Source organism: Drosophila obscura, unplaced genomic scaffold (genome assembly GCF_018151105.1).
Source record: "Drosophila obscura isolate BZ-5 IFL unplaced genomic scaffold, ASM1815110v1 contig_186, whole genome shotgun sequence".
Lineage (NCBI taxonomy): Eukaryota > Metazoa > Arthropoda > Insecta > Diptera > Drosophilidae > Drosophila > Drosophila obscura.
In genome coordinates, this window is record NW_024542774.1 from 4,892,987 (window position 1) to 4,919,270 (window position 26,284).

At 44.7% G+C, this 26,284-nt stretch overlaps 8 protein-coding genes and 1 non-coding gene across 9 annotated transcripts; 5 read left to right on the forward strand and 4 right to left on the reverse strand.

Moving 5' to 3' along the window:
- Window positions 1-147: 147 nt before the first annotated feature.
- LOC111076391 (rab proteins geranylgeranyltransferase component A) lies at window positions 148-2,197 on the forward strand. Its single transcript, XM_022370192.2, has 3 exons — window positions 148-299; window positions 370-1,482; window positions 1,541-2,197. The coding sequence occupies exons 1-3, from the start codon at window positions 251-253 to the stop codon at window positions 1,945-1,947; spliced, it is 1,569 nt and encodes a 522-aa protein (XP_022225884.2). The 5' UTR covers window positions 148-250; the 3' UTR covers window positions 1,948-2,197.
- On the reverse strand, window positions 2,049-5,061 carry LOC111076390 (serine/threonine-protein kinase hippo). The gene is made up of 2 exons (XM_022370191.2): window positions 3,637-5,061; window positions 2,049-3,574 (listed from the first exon to the last, which is right to left on the reverse strand). The coding sequence occupies exons 1-2, from the start codon at window positions 4,922-4,924 to the stop codon at window positions 2,877-2,879; spliced, it is 1,986 nt and encodes a 661-aa protein (XP_022225883.1). The 5' UTR covers window positions 4,925-5,061; the 3' UTR covers window positions 2,049-2,876.
- Window positions 5,062-7,186: 2,125 nt separating this feature from the next.
- Window positions 7,187-10,051, forward strand: LOC111076379 (parkin coregulated gene protein homolog). The gene is made up of 5 exons (XM_022370173.2): window positions 7,187-7,630; window positions 7,715-7,887; window positions 8,959-9,130; window positions 9,263-9,412; window positions 9,489-10,051. The coding sequence occupies exons 1-5, from the start codon at window positions 7,351-7,353 to the stop codon at window positions 9,647-9,649; spliced, it is 936 nt and encodes a 311-aa protein (XP_022225865.1). The 5' UTR covers window positions 7,187-7,350; the 3' UTR covers window positions 9,650-10,051.
- LOC111076380 lies at window positions 9,670-10,684 on the reverse strand. Its single transcript, XM_022370174.2, has 3 exons — window positions 10,319-10,684; window positions 10,116-10,247; window positions 9,670-10,057 (listed from the first exon to the last, which is right to left on the reverse strand). Exons 1-3 carry the CDS (start codon window positions 10,440-10,442, stop codon window positions 9,942-9,944), a joined length of 372 nt encoding a protein of 123 aa, XP_022225866.1. The 5' UTR covers window positions 10,443-10,684; the 3' UTR covers window positions 9,670-9,941.
- A 1,427-nt stretch (window positions 10,685-12,111) lies between these two features.
- On the forward strand, window positions 12,112-13,370 carry LOC111076389 (thioredoxin-related transmembrane protein 2 homolog). Its single transcript, XM_022370190.2, has one exon. It carries the CDS (start codon window positions 12,241-12,243, stop codon window positions 13,072-13,074), a length of 834 nt encoding a protein of 277 aa, XP_022225882.2. The 5' UTR covers window positions 12,112-12,240; the 3' UTR covers window positions 13,075-13,370.
- Window positions 13,371-15,218: 1,848 nt separating this feature from the next.
- Window positions 15,219-15,290, reverse strand: Trnah-gug. Its single transcript has one exon. It is a non-coding gene; the product is annotated as a tRNA-His (tRNA).
- A 1,927-nt stretch (window positions 15,291-17,217) lies between these two features.
- On the forward strand, window positions 17,218-18,581 carry LOC111076403. The gene is made up of 2 exons (XM_022370205.2): window positions 17,218-18,068; window positions 18,117-18,581. The coding sequence occupies exons 1-2, from the start codon at window positions 17,259-17,261 to the stop codon at window positions 18,570-18,572; spliced, it is 1,266 nt and encodes a 421-aa protein (XP_022225897.2). The 5' UTR covers window positions 17,218-17,258; the 3' UTR covers window positions 18,573-18,581.
- Window positions 18,582-18,876: 295 nt separating this feature from the next.
- Window positions 18,877-20,673, forward strand: LOC111076404. The gene has a single exon (XM_041593172.1). It carries the CDS (start codon window positions 18,877-18,879, stop codon window positions 20,671-20,673), a length of 1,797 nt encoding a protein of 598 aa, XP_041449106.1.
- Window positions 20,674-20,789: 116 nt separating this feature from the next.
- Window positions 20,790-22,658, reverse strand: LOC111076405. Its single transcript, XM_022370208.2, has one exon. The coding sequence runs from the start codon at window positions 22,656-22,658 to the stop codon at window positions 20,790-20,792; it is 1,869 nt and encodes a 622-aa protein (XP_022225900.2).
- Between the last annotated feature and the right edge of the window lie 3,626 nt (window positions 22,659-26,284).

Below are 26,284 nucleotides of genomic sequence, written 5' to 3' on the forward strand. Positions count from 1 at the left end.
ACAACCACCACTATAAGAGAGCGTGCGTATGTGTGTGTGTGCATATCTATGTGCACCTGTTGATTTCACATGATAAAGTATCGTAAAAATAAATTGAAAATATTTTTAAAAGAAACAGCTGTTACATGCACATTTTTTTAAGATTTACCAACACTACCTCGGTTTCGGAAAATTTTCCAAAAAAAAACTATAAACAAAATTTGTATTTCGTTTCTTTCGGTTAATTTGTGTCTGGACAAGCCCTCTTATAATGGCGGATGACTTGCCGGAGCAGTTTGACCTAATAGTCATAGGCACAGGTAAGCTGGGTAGCGATTGATTGTAGCTTGAAGTTGGTATGAGTCATACAAATCTGGATGCCCTTTTCAGGCTTCACTGAATCTTGCATTGCCGCGGCGGCCAGTCGTGTGGGCAAGACCGTACTCCATTTAGACATCAATGACTACTACGGTAATGTTTGGGGCTCAGTAGGAGTTGAAGACCTGATTCGTCTGTTGGCCAGGGATGCTGCACCACACTCGACGCTACGCAATGGAAGCTACACCTGGCACGACGAATCTGCTGCCACACCCACGTCAGAATCGGATGAGATGAAAGTAGAGAATGGACATCTATGGACGCGGGAGACAGTGCTGGCCATGTCGCGTCGATTCTGCATTGATCTCTGCCCACGCATACTCTACTCCGCTGGAGAGCTGGTGCAGCTGCTTATCAAGTCCAACATTTGCCGCTATACAGAGTTCCGTGCCGTGGATAATGTGTGTATGCAACAGAACGGAAAGATTGTTGCCGTACCCTGTTCGCGCAGTGATATCTTCAATACGAATTCGTTGACTATAGTGGAGAAGCGATTGCTGATGAAATTTATGAATGCGTGCAATGACTACGGCGAGGATAAGTGCAACGAGGATACTCTGGCTTTTCGGGGCAGAACGTTTTTCGAGTATCTGAAGGCGCAGCGCGTGACGGAGAAGATTTCCTCATGCGTGATGCAGGCCATTGCCATGTGTGGCCCCAACACTAGCTTCGAGGAGGGAATGCTGCGCACTCAGCGATTTCTCCGCAGCCTCGGTCGTTATGGCAACACGCCGTTTCTTTATCCCATGTACGGGTGTGGGGAATTTCCCCAGAGCTTCTGTCGTCAGTGCGCTGTGTACGGGGGCATTTATTGCTTGCAACGATCAGTGGATGACTGTGTCGTAGATGCCAATTCAAATGAAGTCTTAATAAGTAGCGCCGGGACAACATTCCGTGCGAAACATGTGGTTTCTGCTCCTAGATATCTGCCAGCATCGCGTGACTACGCGATGCGTCCTCATCTATCTCGCGGCTTGTTTCTATCCTCCAAGCCTTTGGGCAATCAGGTGCTCAATAAAGGCGGCGGTGGCGTTAATATCCTCCGTCTGATGGACTTCGAAGGAGTCCGAGAAGCCATATTCATTCAGCTCTCGCACTTTTCTGGAGCTTGTCCGAAGGGATTGTGTAAGAAGCAATCGCTAACTAAAAGTTAAACTATTCGTTATACCTTAATTAATTGCAGACCTATTCCATCTGACTACGCCCGCTATTTCTGATGATCCTTCGGACGATTTAAGGCCATTTACAATGCAGCTTTTCCAGGACGCCGATACGGAAATCGTATTCAGCTCTTACTTTACCCTTACTTCGCAATCGCAACCAGATAAAGGTGGCGCAGATGATTCCGTTTACTACACAGACGCGCCTAGCTACGAGATGGATTATTATGCTGCCATTGCCAATGCCCGAGTCATCTTTGGTAAGCTATACACGGATGTGGAATTTTTGCCACGTGCCCCAGATGTCGAAGAGATTGTCGTCGATGGAGAGGATCCAAGTGCCTTGAACGAGCATAATTTGCCCGAGGATTTGCGTGCGCAGCTGCAGGATGTGCAACAGGCGACTGAAAAAATGGATATACAAGACTAGACATAATATCTATTTGAATGACAACTACGCTTTAACCATAGTTAAATCTACCTTCATCAAAACATTATCAAAGCACAACGACTTTAATGTGGAATATACGCTTTTAACGTAAATAAGAACGAAAGATATATATTATACAATGGTATCTGTATACAAGATTTGTTTGCATATATTACTATATATTTATTAGGTAAATTAGTTATAAGGTCTAAAACTACTAGTATATAAATGTGAGTGCTTCTGTGCATTTTGCTTTGATAAATATACCTTTCGAAAAATATGCATTCTAATGCGTTGTAAAAACGTATTTCTTTATATTTATTGCTTGACGGGTTTCTGTGTGTGTTTGTGTTGTGTGTTGGTATTCGCACGAAGACACAAATAAAAGTAGGAAATATAGTAAGAGATTAGGGTTAATAGTTAACCGGGAAGAACATTTTACGTAGTCTTATCAATTTGGAGGCAGGCAGCTGCGAGATGCTAAAATATCTTGTTGATTCGAGAATGTCTTCGTTGGAAGATTGATACAATTCAAAAATATATAAAATATGAAACGAAACAAAACAAAACATGCGATCGAACAAAATTAAAATCAAAAAGGGAGGAAAAAGTTTTCGTACGTTATTTAATATATGTAGGTATGTTTGTATGTTTTGCCGACGACGTTTATAACCACATTTCATTCCTGTTTTCACTGCATTTTACAATAAAGCTTTTGTGTTTTCATTTCTTGCGTTTTTTTCGAACCCTTTACACTGGATTGAATGATCAATATGGAAGATGCGCGAGATGAAGAAACATTTCTGGATGAGAAAGAACTAGCTTCTGCAACTCGAACGCACTTCCTTTGAACTCAACCAAACGCAAAGGGTCTCTGGTGAGTTGAAATTCTATTTTCAGTTGCCTTGCAAACTTGTGAGTCGCTATTTCTATATCTTAATCAGATTATTATTGATATTCTGCTGGCGTTTGCGCTTTGCATTCATGGCATCCACTATGGGCTGCCGTTTGGCATTGTATTTCTTGTTCAACTGCTCAATCTCCAGCTCCATTTCATGGTCAATGTTGCTAAGACGCTGATTCAGATCGTCGAAGGTAAGAAACTTAAGGAACTCAAATTCGCCCTCCACATATGCGTGCGATTGCGAGTGCATATGTTGGTTCTGATATGCGGGCGGCGGTTGAGCTGGAGCCACAGCCGGGTGTCCCTGCTGAGCCAGAGGCGTGGCATTGCTGCGCAGAAGATTCTGTTGATTGTTGATGGCAATGAGCTGATCATTCATCAGTGGATAGGCCATGAGTACATGCTGTTGCTGCTGGTGCTGCTGTAGCCCGTACTGATTGATTGCCGAAATCTGCTTGAACTGCATTTCCATGTTGTGCTCCCAGTTGCTTACGTCGTTGGCTCCACTGGCCAGATGCTGCTCCTCCTGTTGTTGCTGCTGCTGCTCGGCTGCCGCTGGGGAATACTCTGTAGCCGTCGCCTTGTCATCGCCACGTGCATCGCCAGCATTTTTACGTTCGAAATGCTCCAGGAACTGAGGACGATACCGGTTTCGAGGCTTCTGATCGTCGTTGCGCTTAGCCGTTGTCGAGTCGTCAGAGTCAGAGTTGATAACCATTGTGCCTGAAACGCATTCAAATACTATTACAACATTCTCCTTTCTGTTTGTTTTAGGTTTTCCTTACCCAAGTTTGACTCCAGCTCCACCATGGTACCACTATCGACTGCTGGTACATCCAGTGGAGATGAAGCAGACGCAGCAGTCACGCCGGCTCCCGTTATTGCCGCTGCCCTGCTCAAACCTCGGATGCCACCCGGTCCCAAGGTGCCTTCGTCAATATCTGGTTCCGGATGCGCTATCATAGTTGCATCCGAAGCCGAGCTTTGCTGATATTCACCGAACTTTTCAGGCACCAGCGTGCCAGGATCATCAATGAAGGTCTTCCCTGTGCCATTGAACTCGGTTTCTTCCTCCTGCATGTGTTGTAGCATACTGTTCTCCTGGGTGGCAAGACTCTTGGCCTGACTAGAGGCCAACACTCCGCCAGCAGCCCGATTGGCCCGCTGTTGTTCTCGAATGGCACAGGTCTCCTCCAGCATGTTCTTCAATATGGTACGGTGCTTGGCATTGCGTATGAACTCATGCTCCAGTAGCTCTGTAGCTGTGGCCCGCTCATCGGGAGCCTTCACCAAGCACTTGCTCACAAAGTCAATAAATTCAGTGCTCCATCTATCTGGTTCCCGAAACGAGGGCGGTGGCTTTTGAGGTATCATAAAAATAGCCCGCATGGGATGTATATCACCGTAGGGGGGCTTTCCCTCTGCCATTTCAAGGGCTGTGATGCCAAGGGACCAAATATCCGCTACACAATCGTAGCCAATCTCCTCAATAACTTCGGGCGCCATCCAGAAGGGAGTTCCTATGACCGTGTTTCGCTTGGCCATCGTGTCTGTGAGCTGGCCAGCCACACCAAAGTCGGCTAGCTTGGCATAGCCTTCCGTGTTGAGCAGTATGTTGGCAGCCTTGATGTCTCGATGTATTTTACGGCGCAAATGCAGATAGACCAGTCCTTTCAGCGTGTCCGACATAATGGTGGCTATCTCGTCCTCTGTCAGCGTTTTCTTGCGTAGGCGCATTATGTCGGAAACGCTGCCCGCCCCACAGTATTCCATGCATATCCACAGGTCATACTGCTTAAAGTACGATCCGTAATAACGTACCACATACGGAGAATCGCACTGTTGCATAATTGATATCTCCTTGATGATCTCGTGCAGGTCGGACTCCACCGGCACCAGCTTAATGGCCACAATGGAGCAGCTTTCCTTGTGGAGGGCCTTGTAGACGGAGCCATAACTTCCCTCGCCCAGTTTGTACATAATGTCGAACACCTTTTCCGGCGGTTGCAGTAAACTCTCCTCCGAAAGTTTCTTCAACTCTCCATTCGAATTGGAAGACATGTGACCGGCCATTATGTACTTCAGTACAAGCACAATATCTGCGCGTATATATCTATTTTAGCACTTAAATACAAAGATAATTGCCAATTTAAAGCGACATTTTTTCACATTTGTTCTTTATAGAGGTGTCAAACCATCGAGGGCTATATCGATAGTATCGATATTTTACTGCTAGTCTCTACTATCGACAGTTTTGGGACTATCATGATAGTATCGAGCTACAGTCGTTGCGCTTTTGATATGTTTGGATTGGCTGCTATAAAATACGAAGACAAATTTGTAAAAAAATCGACAGGTGGCATCTAATTTTTACAATGGGCAAAAGGTTTCAATGGTTTTTTAATAATTATTTTAGCCCGATACTATCACGATAGTATCGATTGTTTTTTCAAAACATTCGACGTTGATATTCCTCGATATTGATATTCCGTTTAATATTACCAGCTAGCTGGGACTCTCAGCCCTAAACAAATAATTTTAGCCGATAGATACATAAATTTTTTTGGAAATTGGCAAGTTTTCAGAAGTCGTTTTTATTGGATTGTTTACATATTAAGGTTCAAACAAAAACAGCATAAAACGAATTTGTCGTCGTTTTGTGGCGTTGCCAGACTCGTGCAATTCGTAGTTGCTGCGGGCTGCCATACCGTGATATTTTGTGATATGAAATTCGTCAATTTTGATATTCAGTTTAATATTACTAGATAGTTGGCCCTCTCAGCCCTAAACAAATAATTTTATCCGATAGATACATAAATTTTGTTCAGGATTGGTTAGTTTTTAGAACTCTTTTTCATTGGATTGTTTACATATTAAGGTTCAAACAAAAACGGCCAAAGCATAAAACTTAAATGTTGACTAAATGTGACGTCAGTGTTGCTGGTCAACCAAGTATCTTCTATGCGTATGTACTTTTGTATACCTTATTTCTTTTAATTGGTGTTAAATGTTTTGTTCCAAGCTCCATTGAAACATTATTTATGATTTTATCCTAGATTGACATGTTTTTTACATATTAATGCATATGTTTTGTGTTTTATATATACATTTATCCCGGTTCTGATACCTATTATTGGTACCCATGAGCTACAAAATTTCGTTGATGTCTTTTAATAAGAGACTGAGTAGTTTCTGCATTACTTGGAGCCTGAAATTACAAACAATATCTCAAGTCCATAATATCCATTTTCCCAAGGTATGCAGATTGTTGCTCATTCCGTGCCAAAGTTGCACAACAATGCTGCTAAATCATTTTCCCATGTTGCTGAAATTTTTCCCATACAAATCAAATGTATCATACGGGAACGCGTATGGAATGACGCAACAATGAATCTTTATTCCATACGCGTTCCCGTAAGATACATTTGATTTTGTATGGGAAAAATTTCAGCAACATGCTGCCACACCACGAAAATGAGGGGAAAGTCTCCACAAAAACACTCTATTCTCCACTGAAAAGAGAGCACTCTCCACGAATTGAGAGCAAATTTTGCAAACTCTCCACGAATTGAGAGCAAATTTTGCAAACTCTCCACGAATTGAGAGCGAAAAATGTCAGTATTTTTGGTGCGCTAAATTGAGTTTGGCGGTCAATTTGAACTTAACCCACTTAACACCCCTCTATTTAAAAAGTTGAGCACCGCGGAAAATAATATTGTTTGTACATGTTCCTTGTAGATTCTCTTTACTTACCACTGTCATTTACTTTAACTGCGCTTAAATTCTTCAGGTTTATAATTTTCGTGGGAAGTTTTGAATATCCCTGGTCGACAGTGTTCTACGTTCTTTTTGTTCGGAAATTGCTTTCCTTGATTTTGATATTCCGTTTAATATTCCTAGCTAGCTAGGACATTCAGCACTTAAAATATTATTTTATCCACTAAATGAATCAATCAATATTTTGAAATTTAATAAATTAGTGAAATATATACATATATACATACATAAGTATGTATGTATTAACCTAACCTAATAAAGTATGTATACATATTTATTGGATGTTTATTGAAAATAAGTACTAAATATTTCAGGAAATTCTGATTCAACTCATGCCCGGCTACATCCAGGTTCACTGACCTGAAGCGTACATCTGTATGAAGAGATTACTGGTATCGTATAAAAAATAATATAAAATGAAACCACACATATAAAAGTAATAGGCGTCCTCTGGGCTAAGGTTTTGCATTGATATGCCATACAGCACTATAGCGCTGCATTGTTGCTGCAAGAGAAGTGACGAGACTACAGTGGGCAGCATTATATGATACATTGGCATTTCCTTATCAGTCGGTATGCCTTTTGGGGTACCCTAGCAACGCGCTCCATAGAAACGACACCCAACAGCAACACAAAAGACCAGGAGCCGCCACCTACTGGTGGCTAGAAAATTCCTTCGCTCAGTTTGTTGTTCTCACTACGCGGGCGAAGTTCTACGGCAAATGGCTCAAACGGCACGCATATCTACTGCCCACGCCTGCGGAACGCGACCGTCGCACGACTACCATGCCACCTCCATATCGCTGAAGCATCGCTCCAAGTCGGCTAATCCACCGCAATTACGTCCACTTAGTGGCATCCACGGGGCAGCGGTGCGACCCCGTTATGTGCCGCCGTTTTCCATACAGTCGCAGCAGAAAAATACCGTTGTCATCAACGGGCCCATACACGAAACCGCCGCGAAAACGGCAAGTGCCAGGGGGCGGGCCCCAAATCCGAAATGTGCGTAGTCCTGTCGTCTGGAGTCTACACCATCCGTTGCTTATTTGTTGTTTGTTTTCCTAATGACACCTTATTGTTGTTTAGGCCTGAAAAAGCAGCAAAAATCCATTTCCACATTCAATCTGGGAATGGGCTTCAATGCCTGCCTGCCCGGTACCGACTCTGGGCGAGGCACTCTGTTTCGAATGTACTTCGATCGTGGTGACTTACCCATCAAAATGGAGTATCTCTGTGGTGGCGATAAGATTGGATGGACGGTGAGTACATAAACGAGTACGATATAATATATAAGGGAATTTGGTTGCATCTAAATATGGAAACACTGAAGCTGGGAGGGATACTCTTATTTGTTTTCTAACCATCAAATTGCATGTAACTCAGTGACCTAGCCCGTATTTTGGTTTCGCCTTAATTCCGTATATTTGCGTGTCCAATTACGAGTATTTCAAGTGTAAGCTAAAACTGCAGCTAAGAACAGCAGTGTGCAAATAATATGCCATTGTCTATTTCCGGAGTCAGTAGAACAGTCGTACAGACGACGGCCGGGAAGGAGCGAACGATTCCGGCCGGATTCAGACTGCTGACATTCAAAACGTCGCGCCGTCCAAGTGTCAATCAGTCAGCCCGGCAGAAAATGCTAGTGTGTATATATTATGTACATATGTAGGTGTAGTTGTAGGTGGAGGATCCACATTTCATGTGTGTGACGTGACCCTTTCTTGTTGTTTCAATGTCACAGGCCTTGGGTGTCTTTTGGGTTAGAGATATAACATGGATTCGCTTCTAAGTGGTGCGTTTGTTTATCCAGGCCAAAATGCCTCCGTGACGGCGGCTCAGTGCATATGAGTGATGTGTGATTGGCATTATATTATTTGCGTCATTTGGGTTGAAGGTCAAAACAAAGGAGTTCACGCAGCTATAATGGGAATTGATAGCACTCCACTCCCCATCCCCCAAAAGTCTTCATCAAAAATTTAATTTCAGGGCTAGTCTCCATGCCAAAAAGACATACTTACAGCGGTACAGATATATTTACGTTGAAAAAATAAAAATGATGCTACATATATGTATGTACATATATACGTTAAGATTAGACAAGGTATATTTCCATTTTGCAATTTATTTAAAAAAATTTCCATTTGTAAAGTAAACAAAGAAACGTCATCTTAATAGAAATCAGAAAACAAAAAACCGTAATAGGCATAGCGTGCACATTTACACTTGCCCAGGGAACTGCCGAACTTCGGCTTGAAGGCTTGAACCCTTTTCCATCTATCCACTTCGAATCAATTCAAAACTAAACGATGTTCTGGTAAATAACCCCTTAGGTGGACATTGACAAGCTGGACTACAGTCTTTATCTGCCGCTCTTTTTCGATGGTTTGGCCGAGACGAAGCATCCGTACAAGACCTATGCCCGCCAGGGAGTGACGGATCTACTGCTTGCGGGCGGAGAGAAAATACACACCGTAATACCGCAATTAATATTGCCCCTGAAGAGTGAGTACCTGGCGCGACGGAAAACTGGATTTGCCTGGCACGCAAATGCCTCGAACTTTTTCCGTTTGATTTGCACCTCAGTCGTTCACCGAACCTTCTCCTTCTGCTCTGTTCTTTTCATCACCATTTTAGACGCATTGAGCACACGAAATTTGGAGGTAATGTGCACGACACTGAAGATAATACAACAACTGGTGATGTCCTCGGATCAGGTGGGTCCGGCACTGGTGCCCTTCTACAGACAATTGCTGCCAATGTTTAACGCTTTCAAAGTGAAAAACTGTAAGTGCCTCTGATTCTGATGCTCTTCCCTTACGGTGTGTGCTTAATATTTAAAGCTTTTACAATTTCCCTGCAGTAAACTGTGGCGACGAGATCGACTATGCCCAAAAGAACAATCTCAACCTTGGCGATCTGATCGATGAGACGCTCCAGGTGCTGGAACTCCATGGCGGCGAGGATGCCTTCATCAATATCAAGTATATGGTGCCGACTTACGAGTCGTGCTATTTAAATTGAAAACCGCTTTTATGCTTTGCTCTTTTTTCATCATAAGTATTTATTGTAATTTATATATTACAGCATCAAAGTAGATGTGATTAATTAAATTCAAATTTGTTACCAAGGATTACCTCTTTTTTTTTTGTTCATTTTTCATGCGCTGGTTAAGGGGGGGTGGGTTATATAAGTATGTGTGTATATATAGTTGAGTATATATAATTTGGTCGGCCCATGCCCTAGAAGGGGTATGGACAACGACACGGCACAGCAGCTTCCTTATAAGCAAAGCTGCTGCGCCTTAGATAGGGTGCTACTTGGTGGGGGCGTACTCGTTCTTCTTGACGTTGTGCGGCGAGTAACGGTTGTACAGGCCCCAAATGGAGTTCATTAGCTTGTCGTTATACTTGACAGGAGAGTATTCCCGTTCTGGAAGCAGGGAGCCGTCAGTCAGAGAGAGTTAAATGCCCATTGGCCTTGTACTTACGAAATGAGTTGTTGTCAACTGAATTCTTATCTGTCCCAGATCTCATGCGGGCGACGATCATGTCGCGTTCGTTGAATTGCTGGCGAATCTTGCAAGCGGCAAAAGCACCCTGAGGCATGGCCATCTTAGCAGCTGTGGGGATACGAAATACGTGTTCAGATGCATTGAGAAAAGGAGTTCTGGGTGTCCTAGGGGCTACTAACCGCTGAAAGATATGGTGTTGAGAACGGATAATATGTCGGATCTTCTCTGGGTGCTTAACTGATTCCAGCACTCTGCGAAGTGCTGATTGAATTTGTTGGAATTTTCGGTCTGCTGCAGCAGCATTCAAAGACAAAAATCAAATTCCGCGGCGAATTGGGTAAACGGGAATATTTCGCTTTGCCGAAATATTTCCAAGAGTTTTTTTTAATGAATATAAATTTGCTTTCTTAAGCCAATTAAATTCAATTTATTAGCACAACTGGTTTCAGTCCACAGGGCATTTAATGCCAAAAATGTTTAATTGGTTTTTCTCGATAATCAACGAAAATTTTCATTAGCTCACGCACTGCACAAGGTTCAGAACTGAACTGAGTTTGCCGCTTCGAATCCATTGCAATTTATAGACCGCGTGTTCAGACCTTCTCAATCGGAGCCGAGGCTTCTGTGGCGATAAGCGAAATGTGGACCCGTTAGAGAGACGGGAGATCACGTTGCTTTGATAGCACCGGCAGGCGATCGATCGCCATTTTGTTTTTGGAACATTATCAGCTGCATTTGCTCTTGTTTTCGTTTTGTTTTGACTACTAGTATTGAGGCTCCCAGGCATGTTTCGAGGCATCAGCGAATACATGTGTCACAAAGAAAGAGGCCCTGATTCGGCATCAGATATTTCAGATATTTCGTTAATCGGATAACGGTTTTTATGCGAATCCAGGGCCGATCTAAGAAGAAGCAAGGATTAGTTAATTTAGCTGACCTTGAAGATACATTAATGTATGGTTCGAAAGCTCAATTATAAGGCAGTTAAAACCGGTTTAAGTCACATTCAAATATATGTATACCATACGTAAATACATATACTATTTATGTATTTGTCTGGGATGATTCTGATAGTATTAAAAACTGACCTAAGTACAGGTTGTTTATTTATATTTGTAGTAAAATAATTATATTGTTGACAATAAGAATCCATATATTATAAAACCTCCTCTACTCGGTGCGTGTGCACCTTTCATATGTAATTTGTTCTGAAATAATATTTTACAGACTTTTTAGGGGGGTATGCGGGTATTCGCAGGGTTTTACCAAGTCTTTTTAATAAACTCGAAAATGTATAGATAATCAGTAAACAATAATATAGAATGACGACCAGTAAAACCAGTGTATGGGCACATAGTATGTAGGTGGGTGATCCGATCTCCATGACCCCGCGACCACAAGAATACAATCATACATACAAATCATTTAATTGAGTGACGCGCAATGTGTTTACTATTAAAGTTAATCTTTGCACAATGTTCCCAGCAAGTCAAGATGCAGATAGCTCAAGCGATACTCTGTAATGTGTGTTCCTAATTCATGCAATCATTTCAAACACGCTTTTTGGTATTTTTAGACAAAAAAACAAAAAAAGGAGGCCCGAAAAATAAACATATTTAACTGATAATGAGAGTGTATGCAGCCAAGAGCGTCTGTCTATGATCTCGTAGAGCCAGTCAGTTATACTGATTAAAATTTTTACTTTTGAATTCGGCTGGCGTGTGTTCTGATAATGAATATACCCAATCATCTTTGATTCTCTGAGAGAGAGGGACCTTCTCAGCAAAGTTCAACACGCCGTCAATGACATTTGCAAAAATCTGACGTAACAATTTCAAGCAGAATAACAGCTGAACATTTGATTTGAATTGTCAAGTTATCGACAACTGCTTGGCGCCATATCAGTGGGCCAAGTACGGTTTTTCTCGGTATATTTACAGTACTTTTGTAACATGAGGTGTTTTTCGGTATATTTCTGAAGGGTATCACTAAAATTGCTAAAATTAACAACACTCTGCTGAAATTGAGAAAAAAGAAAAACACGGGAAATTGTTAATTAAAACCATAACCTACATCGGCCAAGGCAAGCACAGACTAAACCATGACGTGGAAAAAGCAGATGGCAACTCTCGCAATGCCCTACTACTGGGTGAATATATTGATGGCCCTTTCGTATTTGCTGGCCAAGAAGACAAAGTTTATATGCACCCGCATCTTCAACCTTGGAGAAGAGGACGATGTCTGCGATCTCGACAGCCGCGAGGCAGAAATACTATTCTTTTTACTTATCGTCGTTATGATAAGGTCGCGCAAAACCGGCAGCGTCACCATGATTAACTATCTGTCGTCGTCGTTCCTCTACACAAAGGTGGCCAATGCCATACTCTGGGGCTACGCCGACTTTCGCTTTGGCCTGGGCTTCCTTCTGATGTGCGTGCTGGTGGGCATGGTTCTGCCGGAGCCGTCGTACCGGGGGCCCGAGCACATAACCTACTTCCGCAATTCCCAGGTGTTTGAGGAGGAGCTGGTGCGGGACAAGCGCACCAGTTGGTTGATTTGCTTCTACACCGTTTGGAATCCGAGCTGTGTCCACTTCGCGCCCGTGTTTGCCGAACTCTCCCACGAGTATAACGCTGAGCATCTTCGATTTGGAAAAATTGACATCGGCCGTTTTCCGGATGTGGCGCAGAAGTATCGCATTTCGGACAGCAGCTTCTCCCGCCAGTTGCCCACAGTTGTGTTGTTCCAGCAGGGCAAAGAAGTGGACCGTCGGCCCTGCGTGGATAACAAGGGCAAGCTGCAGAAGTTCTTCTTCTCCAGCGACAATGTACGTGCCACATTTGGACTGAACCAGCTATACAAGCAGGCTATGGAGCGGTTGCCGGAACCTGCCAAGAAGACAACGTCTCCTCTGGAGTCCAAGAAGTCGCAGTAGTCACTGCTCCCAGCCATCAATCTCATTTCTGCGTGCACGTGCTAATGTTTGTTTATTATATAGTTTTTAGTTTATTTTAATTTATTGGGTGCCCGCCACCGTTATCAACTTGTGGTCGTTCCACAAAACGACGTCGCTGCCACCGCCTCGAGGACACGTACAATTGCACTAATAATTGAAACTACTTGTCACTGAATCGTGTACTAGCATACGTAGCCATTTTATGAATTACATATTTAATTTGTAGCTAACCAGATGTATTCAAATTGTGGAATGAGTAAACGGATTATGTGTAACTTTTCTTCTTTCACTGTCTTTGATATTTTAACCAATTAACTTAAGTGACCATTTCCCGTTGTCAGTTGTCGCAGCGTCGTTGTCTACATCTATAAAAGGTTTGCGCTACTCGAAGAATAGAGTGGGAATATTTTTTGGATACAGAAAGTAAAATGGCATACATATAATCATATTTAAATCAATAAGCCGAGAAATATTGGAATGTAGAGTGGTTTTTTTTGGCATTCTTGCCCCACTGTGAAAGTTATCGATATACATATATTGGTTTCGAGTTTCGCTAAAAGCCAAAGGTTCGCATCTTTGCTAACGACCGCTGCATTCAATTGTCGGTTTGATTCTAATTGCATTAGAATTGTATTTTGTGAGTGGGCATGTTATGGTAAGGTAAGCAATGATGTTTGCGAAGCCTTGCCAAACTAAAGTTATTGTAAAGTGCCAATTATTTGGGGAAACATCGTCTGAAAGCCTATCTGCTCTTGTTTATGAAATATACAAATGGAATGGGGTTGGTTGTGTCTGTTATTGCTGCGAATGTGTAAAACGAAAATGTATAACAATGGAAATGGCACAACAAAAATGCTTCCGGCGTGTTGCTCTTCCCATTGGGGTGGTAGACGGCGGTCCCACGCACAGTCAAGCGAGTACCCGGGCCAGAACCAGGACGAAATAATCGCAAATCCCTTTTATCCATTCAATATGCATACATATGTATGTACGTCGTGCACACATCCACAGATGAACGACTATAAATGCATAAATTCAGGCGACTGCACACACAGCCACATCCAAAATAAGGCTGGAGCCAAGGGGCAAACTGGCAGATGGGAGCAACGCTTTTGCGGTTAATATTTTTATTTTTACTTTATTTTCAATGAAACGGCCTGGAAATGGCCATTGTACTCTTGTATGTTGTATTTTGTAAATAATATACATAATTGTGTCCCATGTGCGATTTATTTACGCAAATGTTGAATTTCAATAGGGCGTGCGATGGAAGGACAAGGCTTTCAACCGCAGGACTTGCGGACAATTATAGAGGCTTATGTCTCTGTGTTTAATCAATGCGCCCTCATCCTAACTGTCGCTGTCGGAAGCCGTAGCCCCCTGCTCCAATATTGACTATCAAATGTTGTCAACAGCTTCTCACGGCCAAAATCCAATAAGCTGTGGCTGCACAGAGCCAACAAAACGCATTGTCGTCGATATTTTCACGTTGATTTTCCTCATTGCCACAGCCAAACACCGCAGCCACATTCAATTGATTTTGAGTGATTTTTCCGACGATACCCTTTTATTCCAAGAGCTGTGGACAATCGCGAGTTATCATTAAAATATTCACAGCCAACTCTGGTAAAGTCAGAAGTGAATATTAAGTATACATATTTTGTAGTTACCTTAAATATTGTAGGGCATTCCCTACAAAAGGGCATTCGAGCTTCGACTTTCCATTGACTATGCGATCTTACTCGTTTCGTTTCGTTTTGGGGACGTATTTTTTATTGCGTTTTTATGTCAACACCAGCTGCTGGCGTCTTAATATCGTTTGGTCGACACTCCGAAGTAGATTTTGTGTATTTCTGTCAATTGCTCACAATTAAATTAAAATTCCAGTCAATGCCAGCCGCCGTTGGAGTGGCAAGCCACGGGGAATTGCCGCAACAAAGGACTAAAAGCAGCCAAGGCACAGGTGTTACATTCCTTGGTCGCTACTAATATAGCAAACAAAACGCATAACAGCTAAATGGAAAACAAGTGAGCGATTGACAAACTATATTTATGTATTAATACAAATAAAATAAAAATAAAAAAAAATATGCCTCCTCCGTGACAATGCGTAATTGCAGCATTGCCGTGACCAGGATTCGAACCTGGGTTACCACGGCCACAACGTGGGGTCCTAACCACTAGACGATCACGGCTACGAAGACACTTGAAACTAGCGTTGCAAGTAGCGCACAAGAGCAATATAGAGCGGCGGCCACCACTTACTTGCAGTTCTTTCTCTCCAAAATGTTTGTGGAGCAACTACTCCTCTTAAAACACCAATCACAAGAGCAATAGCAACCAGTGAAAGTCCAACCAAACCCCACCAACCTGACCACAAAGACAGAGCCAGAGGCCGACACAAGGCCGAAAGACCGATAGACAAGCTTTTGGATCATAAATTAATTTGCGTTTGCAATGGTTTGCCGCCAAGGCAAGGTAGGTAGGTGGGGTGGGGTAGAAATGGGTGGGACCGGTACCGTTGCTTAGCTAAGCATTTAAAATCGTTTTGCTCTCAGCTCTGTTTCGTTGCTGTTATTGTTGCTGCTGCTGTCAGTGGGTTCTCGGAGAACAGAATCGAACTCAGTGCATGAAAGGCAGACAGGAGACTGGGTTTCCGAAAGTAAAAAGTTCTAAAAATAACAATGAATAACTTTTAGAGCACCCGAAACTGAAATAATGAATTTATTGGATTTCACCCTGCATATTTTGTGTACAGATGTATAGATATGTACATGTACATATGTACATATCTCTGATCCATCATCAGCTAACCTAGGCAGTCTAGTCTGTGTTCTTTATTCATATTTATGTATCTATGCAAATATGGCGGCTTTAATCCGTAGGGACATGTGCAAGTGAAATTTCAATTAACGCATCCATATTTATTGTGGTCCCAGAACAAAAATATTATTTCTTCAAAACAAAGCAAAAAATTACTAGGTTTATTAATGGGGGTTTAATGTTGTTGATGTGTGTGTTGATGGCTTTCCCTCCAGGTTATTTGATACATATATAAATATAAATAAAACTAGTATTTCCAAAGCGGCGCTTATCAAAAATTGCTACCCCTAGCCGATAACATATGTATGTAGTACATATGTAAACGCTTATGGGGAAAATCTTATGTTCTCCTTATGTTTAAGTGATAATCATAAATACGATTTTTTTATATAAACGCTTCAGTTTCAATCAATACTTGTTGAACTCCCCGGCAGTCCTTTTTTGCATGGTCCAATTAATAAATGCAAAGTAAGCTTGCGTGCAGTACATATCCATATCCCCATCAACTCTCTGAACTTTCCCTCATTCGACATCCCCATTGCCAAGTTTGGATTGGCAATAACCGAATCTCTCCAACCGAAACTTGAACAATCCAGTTTCATAGAATTTAGCATTTAACGATTTTGTAATTAACCATAAGCACAATATTATTTCAATGGGACTTTTTATTTTTTGTGTTTATTTTTAAGCTATTTGAAAACGCGAGTTTTTTCTCATGAAAGGGAGGGGGTTGGGTGGGATAGATGAATAAAGGCTGAGCTCGTGATTTCGGTTTTCTACCGCAAAAAAAAAAAACGCAAAAAATGGAAAAGTATTTACATGGAAACTGAAAATTGCCCAGACAAAGACAGAATACACAGGGGATTTTTTGCACGTATTTTTCATGAACTGCTCTTTCAAATGTGAAAAAAGCTGACCGCTTTTTTATTAAATATGAGTGGGAAAGCACTCGCGCTCCAATAAGTGCGCAAAGGGTCGGATGTTTGGGCTCTGGACCGGACGACCACATAACAAAGTCTCGACTGTGCTTTTAACTACACACATTGGTGAAAATTGGCATATAGCTTCACAGTATTCAGTTCGGTCATGTCATAGCGTTATGGCGTTTTTACATACATATTCGTACTCTATTTAAACATCGATATGACACAAAAAACGTGCCATTAAACTCTGTGACATTCAGCAATCACTGATGAACTTAGGATTAGGAGTCTTTCCAGCCCCTCAGCTCACAGATAGCAAATTTTAGAGCCACTACCAGTATGTCTGTCGACTGCATGGACACGTTTTTTGCTATCTCAGGCTATGGTCGTTGCTAACTTACACCATTAGCTATAAATATGGTCTGTTGCACGACAAACTGTATAGTCGGCAGCAAAATGCTGATGGATACGGACCAGGCTACTGGCAATATCCTGTCGCCATACAGCTTCGACATACCTCACGCGTTCGTTTACAATGAAAGCGACTCGTCGGAGCAGCTGTTTTGTGGGCCCTACATGGAGATGGCAATGCACTTTGCCGAGGCGTTTCGCTATCGACTGCTGCTGGACGATATGGAGAGCTTGCCCAAGAAGTCTGTGGTGGAGGAGGATATTGTCAATGGGCAATACAACCTTTCGCTGCACGGTGTACTCATCAGGCCCATGGATGAAGATCAGTTTGTGGAGGAAGTGCGATACAGCTACCCGTTGGAGATGATGATGAGCTGTGTGATGGTGCCGCTGGACCCGGAGCTGCCGAAGTGGATGTACGTGGTCTGGCCCCTGGGTAGATACATCTGGACCACCCTGTTTCTTGGCATATTCTACGTGGCCTTACTGCTCAAGTATTTGCACTGGCGCGAACCGGCGCAGGCGACCCGTTCTTTCACCAGGAACATGCTCCAGGCCATGGCCATCCTGATGTTCAGCCCCAACATGAACATGAATCTAAGGTTGAGCCAGGCCACATTGCGCGTGAATTTGTTCTACACGATGCTCTTCATGCTCGGCTTCATTATCACCAATTACCACTCCAGCCACATGACTGCTTTCGATATGAAGCCGGTGTTTACCCGTCCAATCGACACATGGTCGGATCTGATTTTCTCACGACTGCCCATCATTCTGCCGGAGACGTTGCTGGAGGAGCTGCGCTCGCTCCCAATTGTAGACACTTCCCCGCTGGAGCCACAGCTCGCTTCGCGCAGCTGACAGGACTATCAGGCTCTGCTGGCGAGTCCTTCGCGCTCCTATGCCTATGTGGTAACCCAGGATACCTGGAAGTTCTTTAACCGCCAACAGCGCGTCCTCATCCAGCCCTATTTCCGCTTGTCCAGTGTGTGCTTCGGCGGGCTCTTCAACGCGATTCCCATGCGAAGGAACGCGAGCTTTGCCTTGGAGCTGGATCGATTCATTCTGTACGCTTGGCAGGCTGGTCTCTGGAACTACTGGGAGGATGTGGCCTTTCGATACGCCGTGCGGGGCGGCTATGCCCAAATCTTTCTGGACACCTACCCCGTGGAGCCGCTGGATCTGCAGTTCTTTACCACAGCCTGGCTGGTGCTAGTGGTGGGCATCCCCGTAAGCTTTGTGGCTTGGTGCATTGAGATATGTGTGCACTGGCGGAACGCGCGGCGGGTCCAGTACGATCCCTTTGAATGCTATGGCTGACAATTTGCTTATCACTTATGTTGATCAAATAGATATTAATCATTTTGTTTGTCAGAACAAGAGGCCAAGACACACATCGAATACTCAAGGGGGTTCTTTGATATGTAAGGAAGGAGTGATTCACTGCTCGAATGCGATTAGAATGCATATTATGTGCTCGTTGTACACGGTTTTAATGGCTGCCATGGGGCAGCCATTGCCTAAGTACTCCCATTGGAGTTTCTTATCGAGCCTGAGGTTAACCTGCGTAACAAATCGAAATGCGTACCGTTCAATTATTCCGTGGAGCTTCATTGGTCAAGTCATGCGGTCATCTCTACTGATACGAGTCGGTATCCTGGCACTGGTCGCTGCGCAGTCCACACATGGCTGGAACCTGCGATACTTGTGCAACCTATTGAGTCCCTTTGCTCGCTTGGCTGTGTTCCAGGAAATCGTGTGGTTTGTCAGTCAAAAGCAGAGCGTGGACGAGATTGATCAGTTCATTCGCCTTATCGATGAGGCATTCGGAGCGTCCGCCACACAGACAGTCGTCAGCAACAACACAGAGATGCGAATGAATCAATCGCCGGCCAAAAGGAACCACATAAGCTTTGTGTTCACCACGGGCGTCGATGATCCCATAATGGAGGTGTTCAGCAAGGTGTTGCTGGGTCGCCACTTCTACTTCTCGCTGATTATGCCACTGGGGAAGGTGGCTAGGGACATGAAGCCGGTGCACGATCTCCTGCGATTTGCCTACGACCAGCAGTTCTTCAACTCGATGATCTACTTCGAGTCCGAGGAGGGAATCAATCAGCTCTACGGCGTCGTGAAGTTTCCATCTATGCAATTTGTCAATCGCACTGATATCAAGAAGTTCTTTGCCGATGCCTCAAAGCGGATTTTGAGCGCCCGCTCGGATGTGGAGGGATTTCGTTTCCCGACTCCTATGCGACAGGACTTGCCGCATCTGTTCGAGTCCCGCGGCCACTACGATGGCAGCACCTATCGGATAATAGAGACCTTTGTCCAGTTCATCAACGGCAGCTTCAGGGAGCTGCTACTGCCACCCGACGCCCTCGGCGGGAAGGTGATCAACATGAAACAGGCCCTACAGCTGGTCCGGGATCGCCAGGTGGAGTTCTGCGCTCATGCCTATGCCCTGTTCATGCCGGACGACGAGCTGGAGAAGACCTATCCGTTGCTGGTGGTGCGGTGGTGCCTAATGGTGCCGCTATACAACAGTGTGTCCACATATTTGTACCCCTTACAGCCCTTCGATTGGACAGTTTGGTTCTTTGTCATAGGATCGTTCTTTGCTTTGCTCTTGCTTGAGCTGGCGTGGCTTAAGATGTTTGGGCCCGCTCCAGGGGTCCATACCGGAGTGCTTAGCTCGTTCTGCTACATTATCAATGTACCCACTGAAGGGCAGCTTCAGCGGCCGTCCCTGCTGCGCTTTCTGCTGCTCTTCACGGTCTTCTTCCATGGATTCTTCCTTTCCGCGAACTACACGTCCACTCTGGGCAGCATTCTCACCGTCAATCTATTCCACGCCCAGATCAACAACATGGACGACATAGTGCGGGCCCAGCTGCCAGTCATGATCATTGACTACGAGATGCAGTTCCTGCTGGAGATTAACCAGGAGCTGCCGGAGGAGTTCCGCAAGCTGCTGCGGCCGGTGGACGTTGGCATCTTCGCGCAACATCAGACAGGGTTCAACAGCTCCTTTGCATACTTCATCACGGAGGATAACTGGCAGTTTCTCGACGAGCAGCAGAACCACCTGAAGCAGCGGCGCTTCAAGCTGAGCAACATCTGCTTTGGCTCCTACCACCTGGCCTTTCCCATGCAAATGGACTCGTCTCTGTGGCGCGACATAGAGTACTTCACCTTCCGCATTCACTCCTCGGGACTGCTCTACTTCTATGCCCGCAGCAGCTTTGCGGCTGCCCTGCACGCAGGCCTCGTGGAGCGCATCCAGGACAACCAGGAGTACATAGCGGCGGGAATGCAGCACTTGGCCATTGCCTTCATTTATCTGCTGGCCATGAGCGCAATAGCTGCAGCTGTGTTCGCCATGGAACTGCTTAATTGCTCGATATTTAAACACAACTAAATGGCATTCTGCTAGTGCTTTGAACAATAGAAAACTTTGTTTGAATTGACAACATTTTTTGTGCAGTTTATTTACTGTTGTGTTCCCTTGTGCATACGCAATATTCCCTCACACTCTCATGAAGCTTCTCGTCGCCTCAGGCCCACATACTGGTACCATTTGATCTCCACAACAAAAGCAAGTCCGGCCAGCACCAGGCCCAGGCACCATGTGCGCAGCATGCTCGAGAGGAAGCTCAGACTCAAGGCGATCGGTTCATCATCGAAAATGGGAATTTTTATGCGATGCAGGTGCACCGCTTCCCAGAACGCCTCGCGCTGCCAGTGGTCCATTAGGCCCGCCTGCTGGGCCACCATAATGAATTCCTTCATCGGCGAGCGCAGGTGGGAGTCGCGGTGCATGGGGTAGACATGGTAGTAGGGACCCTCGCAGATTTCCGTGAGCCGGAAGATGGGTTTCCGCAAGTGCAGCTGCTGCATGTCCAGGAACTCCCAGCGATCGGTGGTCACAGTGTAGCCGAAGCTCGTGTTGAATGGCTCCCGGTGCATGTCCAATACCTGCTTATCCACCACGTCAACCTGTTGAAAGAAGCTGGCCGTATACTGCCGAGGCGTTTTGGCCATGCGATCGTGCTCCACACCCATCATCAGGATCCTCAGATTCGCCTCGACTATGTCCTGAACAGTGTGGATTTGCTTTTGCGGCGGAGCCGTCGTGAAGAAGCTCGTCATCCTCGAGATGTACATATTGGACGTGACAATTCCCATGATTGCGAGCAGCAGATACAAGTATCGCATCCGCAGCGTCGGCGTCTTGATGATGTATGTGGGCGCCATGTAGGTCAGGGTGCAGACGGACTGGAGGAGAGCGGCACTGAAGTCGCGCGGTCGCAGGGGCGAGCAACACCAGATGGCCAGTGCTATGTAGAAGACGAAGAGAATTATCGAGAGCCAGACGTCGTCCTGCAGCGCCTCCCGCATGTACTGGTCCGCTGGGGACTGATTGAGGAATGGCACCATGAGGCAGCAGTCGTTGATGCCAATGGGGTAGCTGTAGCTGACCACGTACTTTCCGAGCATATCGGTAAACGAGTGTATTAGCGTCTCGTATACGCCCTGAGCCACCAGCTCCAGGAGATTCGTTATGTTTAGATAGCTTGTGGACACGTTCGTGCTGGTGTCCAGGATCGTGGCGTTCACAAACTCGAGGAATCCCAGAAACAAGTTGCCGCTTGTACCGTGAACAAAGTTATTCTCGTAGCTATTGGTGGGACGGTCGGACTTGAAGGCACGCGGCAGGTCATAGAGTATGGGGGTTTTCACCACATAGCCCTTCATATTCTTGCTATGTTTTTTGAAGAAGTCCTCGGCTCGCCACGAGTCTGTCTTATTCACCACTGACCCAGTGGGGTAGGGATCCAGCAGGAACACATTGTTCTTGATGGTAATCAGCACTGTGTTGATGAACTGCTTGCTCCACACCCAGTCGTAGATGGCCTTGATGTCGTTTGAGAACTGTGTAAAGGAGTCGAAGCTCTCTTCAAAGTCACGGGTCTCCAGTGTGGGATACAGTATGAAGATAGTCTTTATCCAGTGAGCTCCCCGCATACTTTGTGATGCCAGTTCCATAATGGGGTCGTCACGTTCCGTTGTATAAACCATCACCAGCGAGGGAGTGCTGATGAATTGCACCATCGGAATGGCGGCATTGTACTCCCGGGTTATGAATAAATTCGGAGCTAGGGGAAAGGTCGTCCAGAAGTCGTGAAAGAAGTCCAGGGACTCCTTGTTCTTCAGATCCAGCCTCTCCGAAATGTAGAAAATAAAGTTCTTGAAGTGATACAATTGAGTAATCTCGAATAGCAGCTCCAAAACGAATGTGGTGTTGAGCAACTGCACGTTGCCGCCTTCAGTCCCATTGTGTGGCACCAGGTCTCCAATGGAAACCCGCTCCTTGAGTATGAGCTCCGCTGCATGGTTGTCCATATTGGCGGAACGAATGCCAACGGGCTACTGACAAGTTGAAGGACGCACCGCCCTTTACGTGTGGGGCCCATTCAGTCGTCGCACCCGATGCAGGAAATTCGTGAGTAAAGCTCACCTTCATCAACAAGACACAATTAGAGTTTCTGTATGTCAGTAATGGCTATCAAATTGTACAGGAACGGCACGGGGTAAGTAAATTCCCACTTGTATCGCTTTAAAGTTAAATAGTTAAATAGTTAAATAGTCTTATTTGTGTACTCAATTGAAAAGGGAAATCTATTCATCGAAGGGGATAATTGCATGATTTCCGGGCCCGCGTATACTGGCTTCGCCCCTGGCTTTAAATCAGCCCTGCTAGCTGCACATATTCATTATTAACACATAGACCTCTACCGCCATTTTATCTCAAGTGCAAATCAGGCATATTTGGCATTTAGCGGTTTATGCCACAAGGGCTATATAATTGGACAAATCGGTGCGGGTCATGCGATCGGAAAACCTGCGACTGCGGCACGGCGTTTTGTTCTGTCCAAATGAATGTAAATATGTATGTCAGAGCCCCCAAATCGAGGTCGACACGACTGCAACCTGTACAGCTGAGGCTTAAAGTCTTCAGAGTCAACTCGTTGTTGGGGCACACTGAAAAAATAGAAGGTACATAACAGGTATGAATGCTCACTCACACACATATTTTACAGATTAAGTTCCCATACTTTGGTACTTTATTCCTGTTTTTTTTTTAAAAGGTATCTGTATATATTTTCTGTAAAACACTTATATGCAATCAAGCCGACACAAACAGGCAGGCACTGGGAGCGTCCTTTGAATGGCGTTTTTGCCTGTCTCGCTGCTAAACGATGCTGACCCGTTGCCATATTGCAACGCTCATTAAATTTTTAATTGCCGCAAAACTCTTTAATTGATGAAAATGCCACTAGCCAGCAGTCTTGGTGAGGCCAAGAGGCCACATGCCCATGCCTGCCTGGCTAATGCAATTAGGTACGCATACACGAAGCCAACAACCCACCCACCCACATGAATATCCACTTTGGATCCCTACACACCACACACACACACACACACACACACACAGAGATACAAAGTCATCTCCAATGCTTGCGGCTTAAAATATTTATGATTGATGCAGCCAAGAGATCATCCTCTTAGTCGTCCTTTTATGCCTTATTGACAGAATCATATTCTGTGCTTTGTTCGCCGAGTGATTTGTCAAAATAGAATTTAAGGCTTAAGTTACCCCGCAGTTGGTTCGGATTGGCATTATGCCCCATTGTATTCTCGTAAGGCACCCAATGCGTGGGAACGCGGCCGGCTGTCCGACACCTGGAGCTACACTTAGGTCGGAAGAACAATGTGAGTGTGGGACCTGGCACTTCAAAACTCACAGGCAAGGCCGTCACATTGTGTTGCCTTATTTGGGCTATTCTTTGTGAAATTTTTTCTTTCCTAATGTTTTTGCCAAAAGCGTTCAAATGCATTAGCCATACTGTTGAGCTTAACGCGTCTTGTACCCTGTACGCTGCCGGTATGCGTAGGTATTATAGGCTTATGCTAGCTTATAAAATACATTCAACCGAATAGAAAACAAATAATTCAAGCCTGAACATGTAGTAAACAAAATCCCTTTTAAAGCAATTATTTGGTTGTCTAAAATACTCCCCCAACATTTAATTAGTATCATTATCATACACTATTCATCAATACAAATAAAAGCTAATTGTTTGATAGTTGACCCCAGCAATCGCATGAGTCTTCACGTGACGGTTGCGTTATGATGCCAGTCAAGTCGACACAATCTGAAATTAAGCAATAAATTTGCCACCCCCCAGCGCTCTCTGACTTTGGGGTCTGTACGTATCATGCTCTTTTCGTCTGTATCTCATTTCGGTTCATTTTAGATACAATATTTTTCAAGGATTTATACGAACATACATGTAAGGATATCTACTTGTGCATGTGAGTGGGGATGGAATGTGTTTTTGCCATTTCTAAGCGGAAGCGAAATACGCGAGAGTAGTGGAAAGCCCTCGAGTTGTTTCTCTGCCGTTGCTCATGTCAAGTGCCAGCTGCTGTCGTGCCCCACGCCCCATGTGCGACGCTGGGGCTGCACTTTCGACATTTAGTACTGCCCCCATGGTTGGTTACTTCCCGAGTGCCCCGTGCCAGATCCCATATCTGCCCACGCCCCGCCCATCAACCAGCAGGTGTGTTTGACTGCCACCGCAGCATGTGTCGAAGCGTGTGTAGGTTGTGTCTGCATCTGTGTCCGTGTGCCGAGCAACTAACTGTTAAGCGAAATTACCGCAATCTCCGCACGTCGAACAGTTTTTAATGCTGAAAAATGTATTTTCTAATTTACCTCCCTTTACCCGCTATGTTGTCCGTGTTTTTTCACCGTTCCCTTGACCATCCGCAAGCCCAGTTTTCGGCTCCGACAACGGCTGTGAGAGAGCAGGTGCAAGCAATGGGTCCTGGCTGGCCATGTTAATGAAAAGTAATTATTTTTGTGCTTAAATTCCCGTTTACTGATGCCAAGGAGCAGCTAGACCAAGGGAATCACAGTTTCGTCGAAGGAGCTCAGAGGGAGGCCAGCCCCATCCAGACAATGCGATCCGTCTCTGAGGAAAATGCAATTTGCACATTAATATCTCAGCTTTAGCTAATTTTCAATATTCAACTTATGAGCTACCGGTGCACCGAGTGCTTGCCGCTGGGTAGAGCTCCGAAAAAGGCAATTTCCGTATTCTTTGATGCATACTTTAATGGGCTCTGGCTCTGCCCCTGCCCCTGGGAAGGTGAAAGGGAAAGGATAACGAGAAGGAAAAAATAGCAAAGCTGATTTACCATCAAGGGAATACTCCCACGTTGTGGTACAAGGAAAGTGCGCAGCAGTGCGAAAGCTCATAGTGATATTCGTTGCAACAAACACCGTACCCCAGGCACATAAGTAATCACGTTACGTATACGTAGTTCTCCGGATGTGCTCAATGCAGGAACTTGACAATTTCAATATGTCGTTTAAAAATTATACAAAATTCAATTGTCTACCGCGCAGTGAATGACAGGATGTGACGCTTCAATTTTTTAGCTAAAAAATTATATAATAAGTAAATTCTTGATGAAAGGATATGGCACGTTTCCCAGTCAACTTTGTTTCAGGTAGTACGAGCATTCCTTTGGCATTAGGAGCTGTCTGACTCTTCTCTTAGTTAAGGGCGAACATTTTTATTAACTAAATTAAATGAAAAATAGTTAAGGCATTGCAGCATCCCTCCAAAGTTTGCCCACTTAGCCGGCATCATGGCATTTTGGCAGCTGGTGGAGATTTCTTTCCCTCTGTATAATTTAGCCATTTTATGCCGCGAAAAACAGAGTAGACCAAGACACAAAAAAACCCTCACGTTGCCTTCACGCCTTTTCGCTTGCTTTGGCCTTTTGCCTCATTATCTCTCGCTCTCTCTGTGTCTGGGCCAAGCAACAATTGCTTGCTCCGTGCACGGACCACGTCCAGACGGGAATCGTTCGCTAAATGAGTCAAACTGGATGAACTTTTTGGCTGGTCCTCCTGTCTAGAGCTACCAGGGCAAGCGGCGCATTCGAGTGCAACT

Excerpts from the sequence above, each read along its gene's own strand:
- LOC111076389 (XM_022370190.2), top strand. The coding sequence starts at position 12,241 with ATGACGTGGAAAAAGCAGATGGCAACTCTCGCAATGCCCTACTACTGG.
- LOC111076379 (XM_022370173.2), top strand. The coding sequence starts at position 7,351 with ATGGCTCAAACGGCACGCATATCTACTGCCCACGCCTGCGGAACGCGA. Across the intron at positions 7,631-7,714 it reads GCGGGCCCCAAATCCGAAAT|GCCTGAAAAAGCAGCAAAAA; the intron begins GTGCGTAGTCCT and ends ATTGTTGTTTAG. Across the intron at positions 9,413-9,488 it reads CGCTTTCAAAGTGAAAAACT|TAAACTGTGGCGACGAGATC; the intron begins GTAAGTGCCTCT and ends ATTTCCCTGCAG.
- LOC111076390 (XM_022370191.2), bottom strand. The coding sequence starts at position 4,924 with ATGGCCGGTCACATGTCTTCCAATTCGAATGGAGAGTTGAAGAAACTT. Across the intron at positions 3,575-3,636 it reads GGAGCTGGAGTCAAACTTGG|GCACAATGGTTATCAACTCT; the intron begins GTAAGGAAAACC and ends AATGCGTTTCAG.
- LOC111076405 (XM_022370208.2), bottom strand. The coding sequence starts at position 22,658 with ATGGACAACCATGCAGCGGAGCTCATACTCAAGGAGCGGGTTTCCATT.
- LOC111076403 (XM_022370205.2), top strand. The coding sequence starts at position 17,259 with ATGGTCTGTTGCACGACAAACTGTATAGTCGGCAGCAAAATGCTGATG. Across the intron at positions 18,069-18,116 it reads AGCTGCGCTCGCTCCCAATT|GACTATCAGGCTCTGCTGGC; the intron begins GTAGACACTTCC and ends CGCAGCTGACAG.
- LOC111076380 (XM_022370174.2), bottom strand. The coding sequence starts at position 10,442 with ATGCTGCTGCAGCAGACCGAAAATTCCAACAAATTCAATCAGCACTTC. Across the intron at positions 10,248-10,318 it reads CAACACCATATCTTTCAGCG|CTGCTAAGATGGCCATGCCT; the intron begins GTTAGTAGCCCC and ends GTATCCCCACAG. Across the intron at positions 10,058-10,115 it reads AGTTGACAACAACTCATTTC|AACGGGAATACTCTCCTGTC; the intron begins GTAAGTACAAGG and ends CCCTGCTTCCAG.
- LOC111076391 (XM_022370192.2), top strand. The coding sequence starts at position 251 with ATGGCGGATGACTTGCCGGAGCAGTTTGACCTAATAGTCATAGGCACA. Across the intron at positions 300-369 it reads CCTAATAGTCATAGGCACAG|GCTTCACTGAATCTTGCATT; the intron begins GTAAGCTGGGTA and ends TGCCCTTTTCAG. Across the intron at positions 1,483-1,540 it reads AGCTTGTCCGAAGGGATTGT|ACCTATTCCATCTGACTACG; the intron begins GTAAGAAGCAAT and ends AATTAATTGCAG.
- LOC111076404 (XM_041593172.1), top strand. The coding sequence starts at position 18,877 with ATGCGGTCATCTCTACTGATACGAGTCGGTATCCTGGCACTGGTCGCT.